This window comes from Babylonia areolata, chromosome 1 (assembly GCF_041734735.1).
Source record: "Babylonia areolata isolate BAREFJ2019XMU chromosome 1, ASM4173473v1, whole genome shotgun sequence".
Classification (NCBI taxonomy): Eukaryota; Metazoa; Mollusca; class Gastropoda; order Neogastropoda; family Buccinidae; genus Babylonia; species Babylonia areolata.
Genome location: NC_134876.1, coordinates 21,272,660 through 21,296,504, shown reverse-complemented (window position 1 = coordinate 21,296,504; position 23,845 = coordinate 21,272,660). Strand labels below are relative to the sequence as shown.

At 39.8% G+C, this 23,845-nt stretch overlaps 1 protein-coding gene across 1 annotated transcript; it reads left to right on the top strand.

Moving 5' to 3' along the window:
- Positions 1 to 3,771: 3,771 nt before the first annotated feature.
- Positions 3,772 to 17,256, top strand: LOC143280832 (SUMO-conjugating enzyme UBC9-B). The gene is made up of 7 exons (XM_076585544.1): positions 3,772 to 3,943; positions 5,144 to 5,209; positions 6,756 to 6,839; positions 8,573 to 8,645; positions 10,570 to 10,679; positions 14,323 to 14,402; positions 14,920 to 17,256. The coding sequence occupies exons 2-7, from the start codon at positions 5,144 to 5,146 to the stop codon at positions 14,993 to 14,995; spliced, it is 489 nt and encodes a 162-aa protein (XP_076441659.1). The 5' UTR covers positions 3,772 to 3,943; the 3' UTR covers positions 14,996 to 17,256.
- Positions 17,257 to 23,845: the final 6,589 nt, after the last annotated feature.

Sequence of the window (23,845 nt, the reverse complement as noted above, 5' to 3'; positions counted from 1 at the left end):
ACACACACACACACAGCCACACACACACACACACACACACGCACACACACACAGCGGCCACACACACACACACACCCACACACACACACACACACACACACACACACACACACACACATCAGTACACTGACATCTTCTTTCACTTTTAGCTGAAATGGACATAACACACACACACACACACACACACACACACACACACACACACACACACACACACACACACAGCCACACACACACACACACACACACACACACACACACACACACACACACACACACACACACACACACACACACACACACACACATCAGTACACTGACATCTTCTTTCACTTTTGACTGAAATGGACATAACTATCGATTGCCGGTGTGGATCAAGTTATTCAGACCATAAGCATCTGGTGCTATATGTACCGCTTTTGATATCGAATACGAAGCTGATCTTCGTACATAAAGTAGCCGACGTATAATTCAAGCTTGGAAATAGGCTTAAAAGGCCTGTAGAGATTATCACTGAGTATTCACATTAACACGGCCACTTGCTAAGCAAGTGTCAGTATACCAACTATCGTGATGATGACACCCTTATCTCTTGGCATTAAAATTACGTCTGGTGACTCAGACTGACAAACAATTTCTACAGATCTAATAACGAAAAACAAGCAGTGGCTAACTGATTAAACTGTCGTGAAGAGATTTTACTAGTGTGTCACTTGTGTGAAATAAAATTCAAAAGTTATCGTCCGCTGAATCTGCCTCGGGTGGTTTGTGTGTGCGTGTGTGTGTGTGTGTGTGTCCCAACTGAGATATCAGATCGTACTATTTTTACTTGCACGTAAAATACCACTCATGGAAACGAGCGAATACAGGAAGCTGAAGTCTACGAACGCTGACGAAAGAGAGAGAGAGAGAGAGAGAGAGAATATGCTGGACGGGATGAAAGGAAACCAATTTCAGTAAGCCAGTTAGTAGTAAAGTGCGTGTTGTAATGGTACATCTGCTCGCCTGCCGTGTTCACTCTCTTGTCGTGCAGTCATTTCCCGAAGCACCTGCATGGTAACGCAGACTGACGCAGTCGGTCTGGTTTTACATGGTCTGGTCTTTTGTGCGGAGTCGAGATGCTGCCTCCTGATAACCAAAATGTTCAGAGAATTGTGGCCGCGTGCACAATAAATAAGGCAACCCAATTAACAATAAATAAGGCAACCCACGAAAGCTGTCAACGCGAAAGTCGCCAGCTTTGAAGCTGGTTGCTTCCGTCATCTGTAGTTGTCAATGTCACCGTGACTAACTTGAACCACATCAACGCAGTTTGCAACTGATGTTTGCAAATCGTTCTCCATTCTCGTTCATTTTCATTAAGTCTATTAATTACTTCTTCAACACCGGTGTTGTCTGTTTCGGCCTTTGCATTCGGGTCTCCCATGACTGAGGATGTTTTGATGGTTTTTTGTTGTTGTTTTTTATAGTTTTTTTTAAAAAATTTTTCCGGACCGGCTTCCGTCTCACGGATGCTTTGCAGTCTCTTGTAAATCTGGTCCTTGGTGTCGTCATCATTGTCATGTGTTGGATGACGTTCATGATTTTCTTCTTTGTTCTGAAGAACGATGTGGTGATTGCTGAACAATGCCCCACCCCCAGTCTATCAGCGCTTTCTGTGCTAATAATATAATCATGACATGAATGGAAAAACCTCAAGTTCAGCGTGGAGGGCATTTTTATCTGTGTGTCTTGCATACAGCAGCGTTTCTCCTGTCTGAAATCGTCTCTTTCCGGAATGTAACCATCAGGTGTCACTACCACACATTAAAGCAAGATTGTAATGTCTCATTTCTCCATGATTTCCTTTTGGAATGCCAGACGGACCTCACACCCGACCAGGATTCAATCTCCCTCGAACAAGGAAACCTGCACAACACCAAGACCGTAGCACTGGACAACTTGACCTTAATGACCCTCGCCATGAATAGGTTCGTTAGATTGAACTACGTACTTCTCATATTTCTGTTGTTACATACGATGTGCATGTAACAAAGTCATAATATTCCCGTGGAAAGCAGAGACTCGGGATTAATTCCGACTACTGTAGACGTGGGTTTTTACACACGATGTCATACGTCTTCCTTTTTTCTTTTTTTAAAAATCGGATTTGTTGTTGGTGTTTTTGGTGCCAGTGTTATTTCTAACGATGTTTTCTTGGGTAGGGGAGGTAGCTTCACTTCCAGCCTTTCTCTTTTTCAAGTCTGCTTTTTGACCTGGCATAGTTTGATTTATCATTGTCGTCAGTACTTCAAAAGTCAGGTCCAGTTTAATCAAAATTTGAAAATACTTGAGATCTGGGTACAAGCCGAGCATGCACGTTGTATCTGTTGTCCGTAGGTGTGCATGTATCAGTGTGTGTGTGTGTCAGTGTGTGTGTGTGTGTCAGTGTGTCTGTATGTTTGTGTGTGTGTGTGTGTGTGTGTGTGTGTGTGTGTGTGCTTCTCTCTCTGTGTGTGTGTGTGTGTGTGTGTGTGTGACTGAAACTCTGTCAGACAGGCCAGCTGCGACTCATACAGGCCTAACTCAGTGTTGCATGAACCCTGAAACACAATGTGTCAACATAGCACAGAATAAGAAGGATTTCCTGTTTCACTGAGTGCACACAATGATACACTCCTATCGGTATTTTCTTTTCATGCAAACTGAGGTTTTCACGATAATTGCCATCTGAATTTTAGATTACAACCACATGCCGAGTGTTGGCTTGGATGTAATGCGTCCAGTCCGGTCCGCTTTGGAAGCCGGAGACTAGAATTTGAGGGCATTGGTTCGAATCACACCGGCAGTCGCCAGTATTTTCTCCACCTCCACAACACCTTGAGTGGTGGTCTGGACGCTAGTCATTCGGATGAGACGATAAACCGAGGTGCCGTGTGCAGCATGCATTTCAAGTTAGCGCCGCGTAAAATAAATAAATAAATAAAAATAAAAAAACACTGGCACGGCAACAAAAGGGTTATCCCTTTCGAAATTCTGTAGAAAACTCCACTTCGATTGAAAAACAAATAAAGATTGCAGGCAGGAAAAATACAAAAAATGGGCGGCGCTGTCAGTGTAGCGACGCGATCTCCTTGGGGATGATCTGTTGTGACACTGCTGTGAGAAAGAGTAATACAAATACAAATACAAAATACAAATGCATCAGATGTCAGAGCATTATCATTATTCAGTGTAACACAAACTTACGGTAGGGCGGCTCTGAAAACCTGATTAGCGCGCTGGGTTTATGCGAAGATCAAGCTTTTCTTTTTTTGTTTTTCTTTTCTTCCCCCCCCCCCCCCCCCCCCCCCCCCCAGCAGATGTGGTGTGTCGTATACCATGAATCAGTCCGCACGGTTTGACACCTTGAAACTGAAACCGAATTCAAAACCGTCTATCAAAGCCGCCAGTTTGGAGGAACTAGGGTGAGACAGGGGTATATATATAGGTGTGTGTGTGTGTGTGTGTGCGTGTGTGTGTATGTGTGTGTGTGTGTGTGTGTGTGCGCGCGCGCGCGCGCTCGCATACGTCAGTCCATATATTATGAGAGACAGACATAAACAATGAAAACGAGTTTCTTCCCTTGTGTGAAGTGACTGACCTCGATTTGCTTCAACTCGGTTTACTTCGGTATGCTTCGGCTGCCCTCGATTGGCCTCGACTTCGCTTTAAAAAGACACCTTCGATTTGTCTGCTTCATATTTATTGATTTCCTATTCATTTACTTTGTGTATGCTTGTTAAATAAATGAACAGACCAATATGAATTTATCTTTTATTTGCACATTTCCCCCCTATATTTGAAAGAATTAATTATTCTACACACACTTGTTTGAGACGTTTGAATTCCAATCTGTAGTTTGGTCTTACTTCAGGAAAATAAACGGAGGGACGGATTTGATAAAGAAAATCCTAAAGCAAAGGTGAGTATTTTGATCTGGAATGGACACATTTTACAGTGATGTGATTTAATAAAGCAGTGATAACTGTAGTATACTATTCGCATATAATCGCCATTTCAATACTTTTGCGATCATCATTCAGAGGTTGAGATTCTGACACATGGTGACAACCGTCATCAGCATCAGTGCCATGTAGATTTCGACGAGTGTCCTGGATGCAATCCTGCGTATTCTGCAGACAAGACATTTTCAGTCAGAATCTAGATTTGGTATGTCAAGCCGACTTTTTTCTGTCACGGAGTAGACGACTCAAACCTACGTCAATTTATGATGTCAGAACAACTTATGTCAATAGAACTTTTTGAAGAATCAACTTATACTTCAAGGACTGAAGAAGAGTCTGGTGCCAGTCACCCAAATGTTATTGACATTTCCTACTGTAGTGAACTTAAAAAAATGGAACCAATTACCACGATTTTATTGATTTTTTTTTAGTTATATTTTTTTTTAATTAACTACAATGCATTTAGCACAGCAACAGATTTACAAGTGTTCAGAAATCAAAGAGTTCTGTACCAAATCAACACAAAACTGACAAAGTGATAGAAATCATAGGTATTTGATAAAGAATAGGTCATTAGGCGAACTGCAAATATCCAAACATGGAATTAAAGGAAAATGATCAATTCATAATTGTTGAAATCGAAATATGAAATGAACTAGATGAACTGTAGACACAAGTTATATATAATAATAAACTTATTTACTGCTTTCTCCATCTGGCTTCTTGACCAAGCAGTTGTCAGTACTTCGGGAACTTACTAATGTTACTTATGAGGTGGTGTCCTCAGCTGCAGTGTAGGGTGTTGTCTGGTATGTGTCCTCATGGCGACCAACGTTGATAAATTGGTTGCCCCCTGTCCACTGCTGGTGCTGGAACTGCAGCAAACAACCGTGGTTGTGTGATGAATGAGGAATAGGATTCAACTATTTCCAGATCTGAGGCATGAAAGTAATGCTATGGAAAGTGAAACTGAAAGTGGAATGGTTTTGGCAGTGCAGCATTAAAAACAAAGAAAAGTGTGCGTGTGTGTGTGTGTGCGCGAAAATACTAGAATGAAATGCTTTGATTTATGATTTTTATTGATGTTTAGTTTTTACATTTTGAAAACAATTTTTTTTAAATTACTGATGTCTGTGGCTTTTCACAACTTTTTCCAGATGTCAGGAATTGCTTTGGCAAGATTGGCAGAAGAAAGAAAGAGCTGGAGGAAAGACCACCCATTTGTAAGTGTGCATCAACACATTTAAGTCATTAAAACTACAAGAACAAATTGAATTGTTCAGTATTCTGTACATGTGTGTTTGATGCTGGGGAACTCTCAGCGGATTGCATGCATATATTAGGCTGGGGAACTCTCAGCAGATCCACTATTTTCAGCAGAAGAGCAGTTGGATTTCAGAAGGGGGTGGGGAGGGAAACAAATCCCCCCAACCCCTAACCCCCTACCCTCTGCAAACTTCACTTTCATAATTTGCTGAGAGTTGTATGGTCATTCCCCTCCCCTCTCTCTGAGTATCTCCCACCAATGGTGAGAGAATGGAGGGGTGGCGGATAAAACCATTGTCAATGATTGTGGCAACTTTGGCATTGAGCCGAGACACTGACCATCCCTGACTGCTGAAAGCGATATAACCAGTCATATACCTTCCCTTCATCCCTCCAGTTATCCCCCTTACCCATTTCTTTCCTCAGCCAACACACATGCCTATCAGTGGAACAGAGACTACAGCTGTAGAGACCAGATGGTCAGTTATATTGGTACAGTACAAACTTGTGTGCTAAGTACTTCTTCCTTGAAAATACCAACACACACACACACAAAGGCTACTCTCTCTCTCTCTCTTTCACAGACACACATGCACGTGCACACACACACACACACACACACACACACAGGAAGCTCCAAAAACCTTTAGAATAATGAATTCCGTTTTCAGCTGGAGAGGCAACCCCTACCAGGGGCCTAAGGCAGCCCCTGGATCCTGGCTGATATTCAGAGGAAACTCTCCTGGACAGTTCCCCAGCCTGATATATACATATATCAATATTGTGTTGAATGCCAGAGAAGGTTATATCCCATTCTCTGAAGGCATCATAAATGAGTCCATCTGGAAAATATGCAAAATATTTTCAAAAATTTTAAATAATGTTTTGTTTGGATGTGATTCAGTGAGAAGTATCCTCACTTGACACTACACACACGCACACGCACACACACACATGCACACACAGAGTGCAAAGTATTTTTTTTTTAAGTTAAATGATATTTTGTTTGGATGCGATTCAATGAGAAGTATCCATACTACACAGACACACATGCACACACACACACACACAGTGCAAAATATTTAAAAAAAATTTAAATGATATTTTGTTAAAATGTGATTCAATGACAAGTATCCATACTACACACACACACACAGACACACACACATACACATACACAAATACAGCTGCAGTTTGGTTGTCGACAAACTGAAATCCAATAGCATGAAAAACATTTTTGTGTGTGTTATTGTGTAGAATCACAACCACTCCGCCACTCTATCTGTCTAGTTCTCTTTGTAGACCTCTTTCTCTTGCTCTCTCTGTGACTTTCATACCCTCTGTCAGTCTGCAGTTAAGTTCTGTGTTTGTTTCTTTCTTTCCCTTTTTCTGCCCTTTCTTTTTTTCTGTGCAATTTTTGTTAATTTCTTCATAGATTTGATGTTCCCTATTGATTTTTGTTCATTGTTCGTTTGACAGCATTCCTTTTTTTTTCTTCTACAGGGTTTTGTGGCAAAACCCACCAAGAACCCAGATGGCACATTAAACCTGTACAACTGGGAATGCAAGATTCCTGGAAAGAAAGGAGTAAGAAAATAGTTTCTTATCTGATGATCCTTGTTGATTAACCCCTAGTCTGCTTATATGACAAGATAACCCATCAGTGCAATCGTGTACATTTTGCTGCCACAGTGATGAGATGATGCGTCAGTGAAACATTCAGACTTTTCCCTGGTTTGTGTTGAGCTTGTCGACAAAAACAATGGTAGCTTTAACTTGGGAAATCTTTCTAAATTCTGTTGATAACTTGAAACCCAATCTATGTCTTGATGCAGTCCTTGATTTGAATGGTTTGGTAGGGGTACTGCCGCAGTGTTTTGCAGCATAAAACATACAAATGTGTTTGAAATGAAGCAGTTCTTGGATCTGACTTGACTGCTGTATCGGCCTGATGGTTTTTTCAGGAAAACTGATTTGACTGAAAGGACTGGACAATTGCATTAGAGTAGTTATAATAAATTGTGTGTATGTATATATATATATGTCTTTTCATTTTTTTTTTATTGTGGTTGTTCTAGTATAATTTGCGTGTACAGGTATCCATTTATCCAGAAAATATTATATCACTGTGCAAATTACCTGACTAATGTTTGTAATGAACAAGTTGAAATTGTGACAAAAACCAAAAGACTGATTTCAAAACAATCGCATGTCACTGAAAATATACAAAAAAAAAAAACCAAAAAATTGGAAAACATGTGTTTTGTATTCTTTATTCATTTACCTTTAAGAAAATATCTGTATATACTTTTATGGGTCTCTCTCCAATAACAAAGCCCACAGACTTTTTTGAAATTAATGTACCTATTTTTTTGTGGAAAAAACCCTGGCAAATAGATTTCACTTAAATCTTATTTTCATGGCAGCGAAAGAGTTAAAAGAGTCACTTCTGTCACCTCTTTCTCCTGCCTTTACCCACACAGGCTGAATTAAAATCATCAAGAAGAATTAAAAGGAAAATTTTTTAATATTTTATTGACTTCTGGATAAAATTCTATTTATAGACGTACCCACCATGGCCTGATGGAGTGAAAATTGATAAAAAGGCATATAACTTGGTCATGTCCTGTGGAAATTTTCGCCTCTTAGTGTTATTTATGATTTTTTTATGATTTGTACTCATCCTCTTATTGGTGAAACATTAATGGAAATGAATATGTTGGATGAAATTTGTATTTTTTTCACTGGTGTGAAAATAGTGACATGGATAACTGATAATCAAATTATTATGATGCATGAGTACTGTATAAGGACAATGGAGTTTGACTGAAGTAACACGACATGCATTAATTGAATGGGTGTTGGGGTTACTGCAGAGGAGAGATATATTGCAAATACAATCACAGTCATGCCCATAGAAATGATAATCTACTGTGATAACTACTGTCAAAGACATTAAAAATAGTATACTTACAGTACTTACTTTGCTGTTTCCAGTTTGAGTACAAGAATAAAATACATGAATGAAGAGTGCCCAAGGCATAAGTAAGCTTCATTGTGGTGGCTTCCTAAATTGTTTCTTTTATCACCCATTTCCCTCATGCACACTATGCTGTATGTCTCACAAGTTGCTTATGTCTCACTGAATTTCCCAAGGGACTATCGTTTTAAGTTACTGTAGAAAAGATTCAGCTGTTAGTAAGATTTCTGTGTAACTGAGGGAACAAAGCAGGGGCTTGGGAGAGGAAGGGGAGATATCTGTTGTTGATGCTTGCACAGTAATTTCACCCTTGTTACAAAATTATTTTCATGTGTTGCAGACTATGTGGGAAGATGGATTGTTCGCTCTGAGAATGTTATTCAAGGAGGACTACCCAAGTACACCACCAAAGTGTAAGATAACTTATATTCTTTTCGTATCAAGTGATTAAACATTCACATATATATATATATATATATATATATATATATATATATATATATATATATATATATATATATATATATATATATATATATATATATATATATATATATACAAGATGTAGGCTAAAAAGGTTTTAACCTCTTCAGTGCCTGGTGATGTGTGTGTGTGTGTGTGTATATATATATATATATATATGTGTGTGTGTGTGTGGTGAAAAATGCATTGCTATTTGCCCCATAACGCATACATATATATGTATGTCCTATTCATTTCAGGATTTTTCTGTTTTAAAGTGCTGTATCCCAATACCACCAGTCAGAAAGCTTGATATGTCTGCTTTAATTATCCAAGAAGAGCAACAGTCAGTCACACTCTGTATGATCATTTTTGGATGTTATTGTCAATCCCCTGAACATTGCTTTCAAAATGGCAGATGACAAACCACATTCTTACCCTAGTGGCTTGAAACAGCAGTGTGTTATAACTAAAACTGAGATTTTGGCATCCAAGATGTAGCAGAAGCTTTACAAGTCACTGACATTGATAAATTGAGCACTAGGTGTGGCAAAATTTTGTCGGATCACTGAAAGTAAGAATGATCATTTGCAGAGAGGAGGGAGGGTGAGGATAAGTTGAAGAGCTAGATGCAGCCAGCAAGGGAGAGAAAGTTGAGCAGGTCGAGCATAGGACTGTGGCTGACCAAGAGTTGACCTCAGATTCAAACTGTCCACTTGTTCAGGGCAGGGAGGGAGAGAGAGAGTGATGAAGGTGGTGAACAGTTTCATGCGAATCGTGAAAAATAAGTACAACATGGTTTTTAGAAAAACATACTCGCACTGATCAAACAGCTTTGTCTGCAAGCGAACTTGTGGACAGTGTTCATCCCCCTCACCCCCTGCACTGTGGGTCAGCTGGGTCACTGTTAACCTTTTTGATACTGTCTGAAAGTTAGCATAAAGAGAGTGGGCTTGGCACAGGCAGGAGTTGCAGTTTAAAGGACATATATATAATCATTGTGTGAGATGAATTTCTATTGTTCTAATTGTCAGAATTTGATAGTCTGTTCATTTTCCTTTCAGAAAAGTATGGGTCATGTATACTTTTGCGCAGTAGTTTACATGCTAGAATTTTCTGTTAATTATTACCCTCCGCAACCCAAAACCTTCTGGCAAATAGGAGGCACAAGTCAAAATAATGTTTGGCACCAAAAAGGTTTTAATAATAGACAGTTCAAATTTTCAATAGATTTGGTCCTCAGTTATCAACTGTGAAAATATTTGGGGCTTTTGCAACATGCGAATAAGAGCTGAACGCTGGAACTATGTCATCAAAAGAAAAATATTTGAATGATGATGTACTCAGTATTTTCATGTTGTTGCTAGGGATAACATTTTATGAAGGTGAATACATAAATAGAACTGAAATATACTGATGTAATCCTTGATATTGTTGAAAGAAGACACACCCTGGAAGTGCTGTTACTAGTATTAGCAGATGAAGAAGAGGGGAGAGGGACTGTATGCAAGACAAAACATTTTAGTGTCGGTACCATCATTACCTGCAAAGTGGATGATCAGATGTGCATTGAACAGTCATATGCAATCTGATGCATCCTAGCTTTCTTTTTTTTTTTACTGCGACTTCGATCTCTTAAATGTATCTAACAAAAGGAACAGCAGATCACAATTTGATTTTACACTATAATAAATCTTTATATAATTAATTGGCTGGAAATTTATCGCCAGATGACGAATCAACTGTGAAACTGAAAGCAGTATGTTCATCATGGCATTCTTAACTCTCAGGCAATTTGACTTTAGTGTCACCTCATTTGAGTTTTAATTTGTTAACTGTATTGATCATATTTGTCATGACATTGTTTACCTCCAGGCAAATTTGAGCCACCTCTGTTCCACCCCAACGTGTATCCATCTGGCACTGTCTGCCTCTCACTCCTTGATGAAGAAAAGGATTGGCGACCGGCAATCACCATCAAACAGGTGAAACACAATTGTTTACTTTTGCTGTCAGTATTAACCCTCTTTTACATCCGGCACCCGGCGGGCACCTTGAAAAAATCATGGCGCCTTTACATCCGGCGCCCGCTGACGCCCGGTATACACGTTGCGATTTTTGAGGGCTGCCATGCTTACCTCGAGAACTGACATCTCACGAGAACGTGATTTCTGTTTTTTTCTACAGCGAAAAAAACCGCGTGTCAATCCGTGCAGTGGTTCGGAAAATATAAATTTTTAAAGTTTTTAAGTGAAACGGCGTCCCAAAAATGGTTGGCCTCGATTTCTGGTGTTCTGTTGTGGGAAACAGTGATGAAGAAGATTTGGATTTTGAGAGATATACTGCAGAAGACTTAAAAAAAAGTGCAAGCAACTGATGCCGAGAGTGACCTGGATATGGACTGGGATGAAATCATCGAGATGATGAACAAAATGTCCGAAAGTGAAGAAGAAGATTTCCAGGAACAACCTAATGGAACGTGGTCTGATGCTTTCCAAAACATCGATGTTTACGAATTTTGTGAAGATGTGGGGCCAAAACACACGCTTTCAGTTGATGCACAACCACTGGACTATTTTCATCTTCTGGTGTCAGAGTCGTTCTTTCAGACTTTGGCGGATGAAACGAACCTATATGCGAAACAAATCCAGGAAGCAAAAGGGAAAGTTGACACCAAATGGCACCCTACGAATGCTAGCGAAATACGACTTTACATCGCGATTGCCGTCATGATGGGGATCCTCAAACTTCCCAGGCAGCGAATGTACTGGTCCACAGAGTGCACGTGTCATCAATTTCAACATTGATGAGCAAAAATCACCACACAAAAATTGGACAATATTTTCATCTGAATGACCACACAAAATTCATTCCTCATGGTCAACCAGGGTATGACCCCCTCTTCAAAATTCGCCCACTGCTGGATATTGTGAAAAAAACATTCTCAGAACACTACAAGCCAGGCAGAGAAATAAGTATTGATGAGGCAATGGTGAAGTTCAGTGGGAGACTCCACTTCAAGCAATACATTCGTCAAAAGCCAACACCATGGGGAATCAAGGTTTGGTGCTGCTGTGACCCAAGGAATGGCTGCCTCCTTGACTTTGATGTCTACACTGGCAAGGCTGGCCACACTGCCAAAGGCAAGTTCCCTCTTTTTTTGTGTGTGTGTGTAATTGCTTTGTGTGTGTGTGTGTGTGTTTGTGTGTAATTGCTTGTGTGTGTGTGTGTGTGTGTGTGTGTGTGTGTGTGTGTGATTGCTTGTGTATGTGAAATTTGTGTGTGTGAAGTGTAGTGTCAGTGCACAAGTGCCTATGTGTGCTGACTCAGTTATTTATTATTTCTATTCCTTCCACAGGGGGGCTTGGTCATCATGTTGTGATGACAGTCGGAAAAAATTACCTGGGAAAAAATCACCAGTTTTTTTTCGACAATTTTTTCACCTCCCGAACACTTCTGAAGGAGTTGCTGCAGAAGAGGACCTACTCCTGTGGGACCTGCAGGGTGAACCACAAGGGCTGGCCCAAGGACCTCGTCTTCACCCAAAAAACAAAGAAGAGCCAGAGGAGGCAGCCAGGTGAAGTGCGGATGCGACAGGATGGGCCTCTGGTTGCAACTGCGTGGCAGGACAAGCGCACTGTCGCTGTGCTGTCTACAGGAATTCAGCCTGAGATCGGAACTGCCATGCGCCAGTCAGGAAGAGGTAGGTCTATGCAGTTTATTTTTGCAGTGCATACAACATTCATTTCTTTTCAGATCACAACATTCATTTCTTTTCAGATCACACTTTATTTCAAGTCAGTTTAGCAATAACATATTCACACATACACACACATGCATGTGTGCATACACATATACTCAAAAGGATTGTTTGTGTGTGACGGGCACAATAGCCGAGTGGTTAAAGCGTTGGACTGTCAATCTGAGGGTCCCGGGTTCGAATCACGGTGACGGCGCCTGGTGGGTAAAGGGTGGAGATTTTTACGATCTCCCAGGTCAACATATGTGCAGACCTGCTAGTGCCTGAACCCCCTTCGTGTGTATATGCAAGCAGAAGATCAAATACACACGTTAAAGATCCTGTAATCCATGTCAGCGTTCGGTGGGTTATGGAAACAAGAACATACCCAGCATGCACACCCCCGAAGACGGAGTATGGCTGCCTACATGGCGGGGTAAAAACGGTCATACACGTAAAAGCCCACTCGTGTGCATACGAGTGAACGCAGAAGAAGAAGAAGAAGTTTGTGTGTGTGTGTGTGTGTGCTGCAGGACCCAGGATTGAGAAAGCCATCCCACAGCCAATCCTGACGTACAACCACAACATGGGTGGCGTCAACTTGTTCGACCAGACGTGGGGATATTACAGTCTGGGAAGGCAGTGTAGAAAATGGTGGAGGTATCTCTTCTGGTTTTTCTTGGAAGCAGCATTTCTGAATGCCTTCGTCATTTTCAAGAACAGCACACAGCCAAAACCAAGGAGCAGCAAGTTCCATGACCCACTGTATTTTTGTCTTGGCCTTTTTGACGGTTTGGTGAAGGGGAACATGGTGACCAAGCGACAAGTTCAGCAGCCCATGTCTTTCGCTGGAAGAGCCATTTCAGATCCAGCAGAGCATGCAGTGAACAGAATGATAGGCAGAAAAAAAAATTGTGTCCACTGCCAAAAGGAAGGTAGACATGCCCCTAGTGGAAGAGGTGTACAAACTATGTATGGCTGTGTGTTCCGCAAAGTCCACCTGTGCAAAGGCCTTTGTTTTGCGCAGTTCCATGCTCAGCTCCTCCAGTGAACCACAAGTTTTTTTTTCTTTTTCTTTTGTCTTGTTTTATTTGATAATGAGAAGAAACTTGAATTGTTTCATTCATTGGTTTTCACCCCACCCGCCTCCCCCACCCCCATTTTTTAAATTTGTTTTTAGCTGCATGTAATCTGCTGAATATCTTGTCTTTCCTGTAGATATTTGGCATAGACATTAGTGCATCAATACAAGACACTGCCATTCATATTATGTGTTGTTTTGTGTGAAAATGTGATGGAGTGAAAAGCAAGTCTACAAAAATAACCAGCACAAAACAAAAACGGTAAGTGAAAAATCATTTTATTTTATTTTTTTTACAAGAAAATGGTTTAAGGGACCTACTTTAAACTTGTCATATAGCAAGATCAGTATTCATGCAACCTAAAAACATTTTTTTAATGAACAGTTTCCTTTCCTCTAATTTAAAATGAATTTCAAATAACACGACAGTGTTAAAATTACGGAGTTATCTCCCTTACGGTATGTTTTCAGATAAAAGTAAGTGCAAATAGGTGCATGCACAAGAGGGTTAAGACTGGTCATGCAGCTTAACAGTATGACTGACAGTCTACCTATAGATTCAGAAGTTACAGGTTATTCTTCTTCTTCTTTTTTTTCTTTTTTCTTTTAAATAGAAATTGAAACATGCCTATTACAGTTTTTCTGACTCAATGTTTTCAGTATAGCTGCATGACGTGCTGCTTAAAAAAGAAATAATACACACATTTCTGATTACTTTAATGAAAGTGTAGTTACAGTTCAAGTGGAGTATGTCATCAAATGATCTGACCTTCGCCATTCATCTGTTCTTTGTACTTTTGTTTGCCAGATTCTGCTTGGAATTCAGGATTTGTTGAATGAGTGCAACATCAAAGATCCTGCTCAAGCTGAGGCATACACAATTTATTGGTAAGTACTTTTTCAGTAGTGGACAGTGGAAACCAAGTATGTTTTTATCAGGAAAAAAACAGATCCAGGAGTATAGTTTATTGTGGGCATACCATCTACCATTATATAACCTATAAGAATTTGATTAAGAACTTAGGCAGGGTGGTTTTGGTGTCTGATGGCAGTCATTCTGTTTGACCTGTATTTTGTAGAGAACATGCTTGATCTGGTTGATGAAAGCTAATGAAATCAGATTATTACAACTTTGACTGTGCCATTACTACTGTTACAGCCATGTTGTATTGTGTCCAATATTTTATAGTCAAAACAAAGAGATTCCAAACCTCATCATCAGTGAATGCATAAATAATGTGTATGGAAGGACATTACTGGCAGTTAAAGCAAAGAAATCCCAAATGTCATTACTATTTATTTGCTGGTTTGTTTATCTGTTATTCTTTATATTTGTTTCATTGTTGTTTGTTTGTCTTCCTGAGCTCTTAGAATATCATTCATACTGTTGTTTTGTTTGTTTCAGCCAAAACAGTGCAGAGTACGAACGCCGCGTTCGAGCCCAAGCCCTCAAATTCCGTGATCCTTCCTTAGGCCATTAGATCATCATCATGAGACATTGAAAAGTGAAGTCTGCACACTTTGCGGGAGGGAAAATTATTTAAACTTGTCATCATTGCTGTCATCATTGATGTCTTATTTTCCATCTCTGCCTCTCTTTTTCCTTTTAATTTTTGTTCATTGTTGTTCTGTTTGTCTGTCATTATGGCTTGGTTTTGTGAAGATGGAATTACTCTGAAAGTGTCAGAGACATGAACCCACAATTCCAGATTCTACACAATACTGTGCTGTTCACACCCGGCAATCCACAAAGGTATATTGTGTTTATGCATAGCATTACATTGCCATTTATCTTTGACAAAAATGTTATGTGAAGGTTTCAGTACAATGTAGTTATTTGTGATTTTTTTTTTTTTTTTTTTTTTCATTATTGCCAGATTTGTTTCAATTTGTGTATCCTGCATATTCTTCAGATTTTTGTTTTTAATGCACAGTAAGTACCTTCACAGTTTTTAAGTTTCACTGAATTATCTGATATTTGTTTATCTTGACATAAGATAAATGCTTCAGTTCCTAACAGATGGTTATTTGCCAGACAAGACTTAAAGGCTGCCATGTGATGGGAGTTATTCAAATGAAACCTTTGTTCACACAGCCATTTCCTTTTGCTTTTACCTCCCCTTTCCACATTCACACCTCTGAAGTATGCATGGGTCCCAGCATTAATGTGCCATAATTGGCAAGTTGCAAAATACTGAACAGTGCAGTTATCTTAGCAGCTAAGTGAACCTTTCAGTGACAGCTAGTAGAATCTCTTGAACTTAATTGGATCCGTGATGAAACCATTTGTTCTGTGAATGAATGAATGATATGGACACTTATATAGCGCCTATCCTCGAACGGAGACCAAGCTCTAAGCGCTTTATAGACACAGGGTCATTTTCACAACAGGCTGCCTACATGGGAAGAGCTGACTGATGGCTGCCATTGGCGCTCATCATTTGTTTCTGGTGTGATTCAGTCAGGTTTAAGTCACGCACACATACACACTCAGACATGTAACATTTTATGTATATGACCATATTTCTTTATTTACCCCACCATGTAGGCAGCCATAATCCGTTTTCAGGGGGGTGCGCATACTGGGTATGTTCTTGTTTCCATAACCCACTGAATGCTGATGTGGATTACAGGATCATTAACGTGCTTGTTTGATCTTCTGCATAAGTATGCACAATAAGGGGGTTCAGGCACTAGCAGGTCTGCAGACATGTTGACTCCTTTTGACAGCTATCTATCGTTGTATAGTCTGGTGTCTTATACATGTTAAGAGTGATGTTGTGGAGGATTCAGTGAAGTCCTCTTTTCCCTCCCATTTGTTTCCACTTTCCCTTGGAAACAGTTCTTTCATATTCAAACACCAGGACAGATCAAACTACTTTATCATTTTCTCTTCAGAAATAATGACTTTTAAGATCTGGACTTGTATGGAGGGGAGGGGGAAGGGGAGGGGGGGTAACAAGTACAAAAAGTCTCTTCACTCATTGTTTTATATATGTATTATGTATGCTAAAATTTTGTTGATTTTAGTTGATGTTACTTGTGGAACATATGGCAGTGAATTGTGATGATCTATATGAAAAGGATGTGTTCTGCATGCATGCACTCACACGCACTCACACACATGCACACAACATCCTCTCTTGCTCTCGCTCTTTCACATACTGGAGAATGATTAGTCTGTTCTTCAGTTTTTGATTGGTACACATAAGCACACACACACAAATGCTTGAAATGAAATTCTGTGGTGTGTCAGTCAGTAAAAGAAGGTTCTGTGGTGATATTGTATTCTTTAAGAAGATTCATATAGTTTTTCCCATCCCTGTTAAATTTGTAAAAAAAACACAAAAAAACAAACAAAAAAAACAACATACATAACTATTTTAGCATCATTCTTTGGTGTTGGGTTTTGTGTGTTTGTTTTATTTTCTTCTTTTTATGATGGGGTGGGGGTATTGTGTGTGTCATTTTGGTTGAAAAATGACAATCTCTTCAGGGCACTTGTAAATGATATATCTGATTTTGCTTTTACAAGCTCCCTGAGAAATTTTATAGTACCAGTCATCAGATACTCTCTCATGCTCTCTTACACATTACCACTTTCATTTTATACTGTTTTGGATCCCCAAGCAAACAACCAACTTGTCAGGCGAATAGGTCTGTCATGTTTTTTTTAGGATGTTCATTAATATTTTTACACATATGATTGTCATACTTAAATAAAAAACTGTTTCATTCATCATTGTTTTCTCAGATGATTCTTGACATTTTAATGTGTGTGTGTGTGTGCATTGGATAGACTCCACATGGTTGTGCTCAACCTTCAGATTAAAAAAATTACATGGTCATACTGCCCAGGACATACAGGTGTTAAAGTCTTAACTCCCGAGAGCAAGGTTTCGGTTGCGCCCCTTTTCTCTGCATTCAAATTTTGTATTACGTGTAGCTGACCCTTTTTGTACTTTCCAAAGTCAATTCAGGTCTAGATTGGAAGCTGCTAGGCAAATCTCGCTCTCTGCCATAAATGAAGCCAAACCGTAGCTTTATTAGGCTTTTATTTTGAATAAACCTTCACCGACGTCACAGTGTCAGACTCTGGTGAGAAACTGGCTTGATTCAAATCGCCCGCCATTTATAGTCCGGTTCAGGCTTTAAGGGAAATGAGCGAGCTGACAGGCTCGGTGGCAATGCAACAACAAATGGTTTACATCTAGGGAAATCAGAAATCCTCAGAAAAGTCAAAGAATACCAAAAGTAACAGGTACAAGCCATCACACCATTGATCGCCTCAAAGAAAGGTAGAGAGTGGGAGCGGCCACATGTCTAGTATGAAAGGTAGAGCACGATGCTTTGCAAATCAAATGAATATTGGCATCATTTCTGAACCAACATTGTGCAGAATTCTTCAAAATGGAACAGAGTCCCTCTGGGCTTTTCCAAATACAGCAGACTGTGCAACACGCTAGACACCATGTTCCTGGCAGAGTTTTTTTCCCATCCCTCTTGCAGCCAATCAGTGGCAGCATGTGTGTGTGTGAGTGTGTGTAGAGGATGGGGTGTGTGTGTATGCACGTCTGTATTGTGGGAGCAATGGAATATTGGAACATCCGTGTGTGCATATATATATGTGTGTGTGTGCCGTGGAAGCTGCAAGACATAGCCTAGGAATGAGTGCATGTGTGTGGGAGGGGAGGGGTGTGAAGTGCAGGGCAATTTGGGAGATGTGTGTGTCGGAGGCCCGTGTGCTTTTGTGTATAAGTGGGCCTGTGCATTTTTGTCTCTGCTTTCACTAGTCTGTGGAACAGCAATTTTTTTCTTTCTTTTTTTTTTTGTATGCCTGTTGTGCATGTGTGTGTGTGTGTTCTAAATTTATTTGCCTGTTTGTTTATTATCATTATTGTCTTTTTATTTCATCATTTTTTGTTTTCTATTATTACATTTTTGCTAAAGAAAAAAGAATTATCCTTTTAAAAAAAAATCTTTTATATATATATATATAATGTATTCTTTTTTTGTTTTGTTTTTCCCTCAAGGCCTGACTAAGTGCGTTGGGTTACGCTGCTGGTCAGGCATCTGCTTGCCTTAGCAGTTGTGTAACGTATATGGATTTGTCCGAATGCAGTGACGCCTCCTTGAGTTATTGATCCTGATTGTGTGTTGTGTATTATGTCTTTCCTCTTTTGAAAGAAAAGTGTTATGTTCTGCTGTTTTGTTTTTATTCCCGTGTTCGTATTGTTTGGAGATGGGACACATGTCTTTGATGTTGCTGCTTCTCAAGTTTTATTGCTAGTAATTCCACAGCTGATATAAAGAGGGGAAAACAGACATCTTTGTCTGATTCCACATGTTACTGGGAAGGTCTTTGATATCCATCATCCAGTGTTAATACTGCTAAATATCTTATTATTTAGCACTTGTGTCCATTTAATGAACTGTTCCCTAAAACTAAATAGTTTGAAAGCCTGAAAAAGAAATTATCCCTGAAAATAGAGTCAACAGTCTTGACAGCAATCCAGAACAATCAGATACCTACATTTACCAGTATGATTTAGATCATCTATGACATCATCAATGGACCTAACATTTGTTAAAATATTTCCCCCTTTGATGTAACCTACTTGGTCTTCGTTAATTAGTTTACTGATAACAAGACCCAATCTTTCAGATAGAACTTGAGCAAATATCTTGTAATCTGTGTTTATGAGTGTTGGGTCTCCATTTGGTCAACTGATCGTATTGAAGCTCTTTCCCCTTGTGAAGTGAGATAATTATCCCCTGTCTCTGAATATGAGACATCACACCGGTTTGGAAAGATTCATTGAAAGAGTTTGTCGCTGCTGTTTTGATTTTGTTCCATTAGACTTATAAATTCCACAGTTATCCCATCACTACCTGGGCTGGATCCATTTTTCATTAGCATTGGCTGTTGCCTATCCTTCACATGATGCAGCTTCATCCTTGTCTAATTTGGGGAATTCTTTGTTAGACACAAAATCATGTATGTCTGTGTTAGTATCGTCAATTCCAATATCTGAATACTAGTTGTATAAGTTAGAGTTACGAGTATTTTATTTGTACTGTGCCTTTTTTAAGCTAAAAATATTTTGTGTTTTCTTTTCTCTATACGCATTTTTAGCATGCACTCCAGTTTACGCCCCCTAAAATTTTGCGAGTGCTAAAATGTCCAAGCACAAAGCTAGTTGGATATACTTAACTTTTTATCGTTCTATTGTTTGTTGTGTGTATGTGTGGTAAGTAGTTCAAGTATGTGTTCAAGTTCACTGAGGCGCGCCTGTAACTTTACTGTGTCATTTCTATTCTTTTGGGCATGATGTGGGCCGTAGTTGATGCAGAAAATTATCTCGATTTTACAAAGTTCCCATCGTTCAACAAAACTGTTTTCTATGTTTGACCCATTAGGTGTTAATTATCTGACAGATCATTCGTGCTTTTCCATGTTTGACTCATTAGGTGTTAATACTTGATCTAACAGATCATTCATGCTCTTTATGAAAATTAACATCTTTCAGATAGCTAGTATTGAAACGCCAATATCCAGCAGAGCCCCTGACAAAGTTAGTTTTCTACAGCTCAACGACAATCGCTTTTTGATCAGTGTTGGCTGCTGTGAGATGTTCACACAAAACACGATCCTATAACGCTGTTTGACCGTAAGACAACAGCCTCACCGATGTGCAATAAATGAATGGAAACAACACCACGTAAAATCTTTTTCTGTCTCGTGAAAGCATCCCAAGCATCTATCAACCTGTGTTTGTTTGCAAACTGTCTGAACTCCAGTTTTTTTTGTTTGTGTGACCTGAAATAATGTACTCATTGTTCAAAACAGAGTTAAAATCCCCGAGTATAAGATGATTTGTATCTGAGTGGTCATGTAAAAGGTTAGGGAGTTTATAATAAAAATGTAGTTTATTTCTGCGAACGTTTGTGGTACACACGTTTACAACTGCAGTTGTGATGTCCTCCGTTTGAATGGAAATAATCACTATCCTGACTTCACTTTTTTCTATCTTAACTGCCCTTGAAAAAGTTTTGAAACTAAAACCATCTCCCCCTGCTTCGGCCTGTACATGTTTGATAATACATTTTCCTTCTCACCGTTTTTCCCAAGTTATAACACCATTATCTGTTAAATGAGCTCGTATACAAACATCATATTTTCCCTTTCTAAAATTGTTAAACAGATATGGCCATATCAACTTGTTTTAAGCCTTTTAGCATTCAAAGAAATCACTCGCAAGCATTCCATTGAAAAAGAAATAAATCAATGTTATCATGCAAGACATGGACAAATCTCAAGTCCATGGACAAAACCATGGACACAACAGTATTTCAGTGCAGTCACACTGTCACTGAGGAATCTATCCTTCACCGGGTAGACGGTAGAGGCTTTCGTCGTCGTCGTCGTCTGACTTCTCACCGTGGTTTCATGCTCTGGGCTGCATTTCAAAAAGGGGAGGAGAGAACCCATAAGAGCGGGGACGTTTCACAGACTAAGAGTCTCCTCGTTTGTAGGAAGGTTGTTTTGGTACTGTTTAATTTTTCTGTTACTTTGTATTGAGCAGTTGACTTCACACTCACAGGTTCGTCGTGTGTTCTCTGAGCAACCAGACTGCACTGCTCGTCGCCTGCCTTGTGTCCACTATGAAAACACTGTTTGCATCTGACAGGTTTTGTGCACTCTATATTCTGTGTCCCTTCGTCAGAAACCTTTAGCAATGACTTGTTGTTGAACAGCCAACTTGTGTTTCTTTTGGTATAACAAGGCTCTGAAAGGGCCATTCATGACTGTTTTGGGGAGGGGGGCGGGAGGAATTCTGACGTAAACAAGACCTCTACCAGTTTTCCATCTGGTAAGTTTTTCGTTCTCATGTCTGTCTGTCTCTGGTGCGAGTTCAGAGTGCAATGAACCACACAGTTCTTTCCACGCAACAGTTCAACACTTCTCCAAATTTGATACGATGCACTGAAATCGAAAAACAACAACAAAAAACCAACCCCAAAACGCACAGAGAAACAATGCTAATGGCTGCCCCAGAAAACAACCACAGAAAATAACAAGCTGGATTCTGCTTGTGGAAAAACAATGACCACATCTTTCTTCTGAAGCAAATCTTTGATCAAAGCGAAGAACCGACTCTCCGCATGTGATCTTCATTGACTTTGAAAAGGCCTTTGACAGCAGTTACAGGGATACCCTATAGAATATCCTGGAACACTACGACATTCTCCAGTACAATCATCAGACTCTTATACATCATCTCTTAGTCACAAGTGATAGATGTATATAGAACTACCATGAGAGGTCCATTTGACAAAAAGACTGGTGTAAGACAAAGATGCATACCATTGTTATTTCTTTTCTCCCTTTGCATGACTGGATCGTGTAAATTGTGGCACAGTCAGGTGGAAGAGGAATCAGGTGAACTCTTAGAAGGCTATACTTTTTCTGGTGTTGATTGAGCTCTGTTGTCAATGTTTTTCATGAATGGCAGATCGTATATATCTACCCTATTATTTCAGCTATCCTCATTGCACTCAACGAACGATAGAGTACTTTTTAGTGTTTGATGGCAGATCATATATTTCCACCCTATTATTTCTGCTATCATTAATGCGCTTAACGAACGTTGGTGTACTTTTTTTTAAGTGTCAGTTTGGTCAAAGTTACTAAAATAGACCAAGAAGTTGCAGATACGTGACGCGCAATGGAATGACCTGTTGATCACTATGTTTTATCAAAAGTAATGCAAGTAGGTCATCTGAGGGCATCCATTTTCATGCACACTACATGTGTGAGTGAGTGTTTATCCGTGTGTAATTATGTACTGTTTAAATCATGAGAATCATCATTTTTGAGGACCTCGGCTAAAATCTGAAGTCTTTGTTTTTGACTGGCTGGCCATACACAATGAACTGCAAAATGAGATTCAGACAACAGCATGATCGAGAAAGAATGTCATTTTGTCACTCCTCTCCTGTTGACCTGCTGGAATGAAGAATACTCAAGCACATCAAATTAAGCTAATACCCTTTTGTCTTTCAATGTTTTACATATCTTTTTCAAAAAGATATTATCATGAAGGAGATGACTGAGGCGGAGAGATGTTGAGAAGGAATGGAGGGAACCGTTTCGACACATGATCATGAAAGTGCCACATATTGCTTGCATCGGCATCGGAATGCAGATGATCATGTACGTCTGCGTGTGTGTGTGTGTGTGTGTGTGTGTGTGGATGGATAGGTGTCCATAGTTAAGTGATTGTTTCAAGTCATTCAGAAAATATGGATATCTATAAAATAAAAGAGTGCAGCACAGTACTGTTGGCTGTACAGTGAATCACCACCACTAACAATCTAGTGTGGACCAGATGCACATCCAGAAGACACAGACCCCACCTGGAGATGGAAGACATTCTCTAAGTCTTGACAACCCACCACAAAGAAGCCGCTATAGTATCAGCATGCCCATCAGACCAATGCCCATCGTGAAAAGGACAACCAGCCAACGCCTTGCCTTTTTCCTGTCTGCAATACCTGATGCCGGAAGTACTTGGTTTTCCCTCGCAGGTTTTCCCAGTACAGTCCCCCACAAGATAAAGAGTCGTCGGCCTCGGTGGAGAACTTCAAATCCCGAACATAATGTTTTCCCAGTCCGCTTTACTTTCCACTCCCCACCCCCCTCCTCCCTTCCCCGTTTCAGCCCTCAACCCCAACCAACCCAATCCTCCCTCCCCAACCCCCTTAGCATTCATGATGATAATAATGATAATAATAGATAGTACTTATATGGCCCAAACTCCCATAAAATGGGCTGAAAGCGCCTCATATGAAACAATACATAAACAGTAGTGCATGAAAACATATCTCTGCACGCGAACAAAACAACATGTACATGTGTATCTAGAAACACCAAGACAAAACTACAAAAGGTAGATATGAAAACACACACACACACACACACACACACACACAATATGCCCCACCCAGGCACACGATGAGGAGGAAGTCTGGTGAGGATCAATCAATCAATCAATCAATCAATTAATTACTTTATTGTCTGAAACATAGTACAGAAATTCGTCATCAGGCTCATTGAAATAAAAAATTAAAAAAACCAAAAAAAAACCCCAACAACTCATTTTAAAGGTAATAGGATGTCAAAAGATAGTAATTTTGAAAAGTGGAAGATGTATTCCAGGCAGCTATCTTTCAGCCCCCCCCCCCCCCCCCCCCCCCCCCCATCCCACCCCTTCTCCACCCTAGCCATAATCTTTTTCCTCCCACCCCAACATCCAAAGATTTGGTGA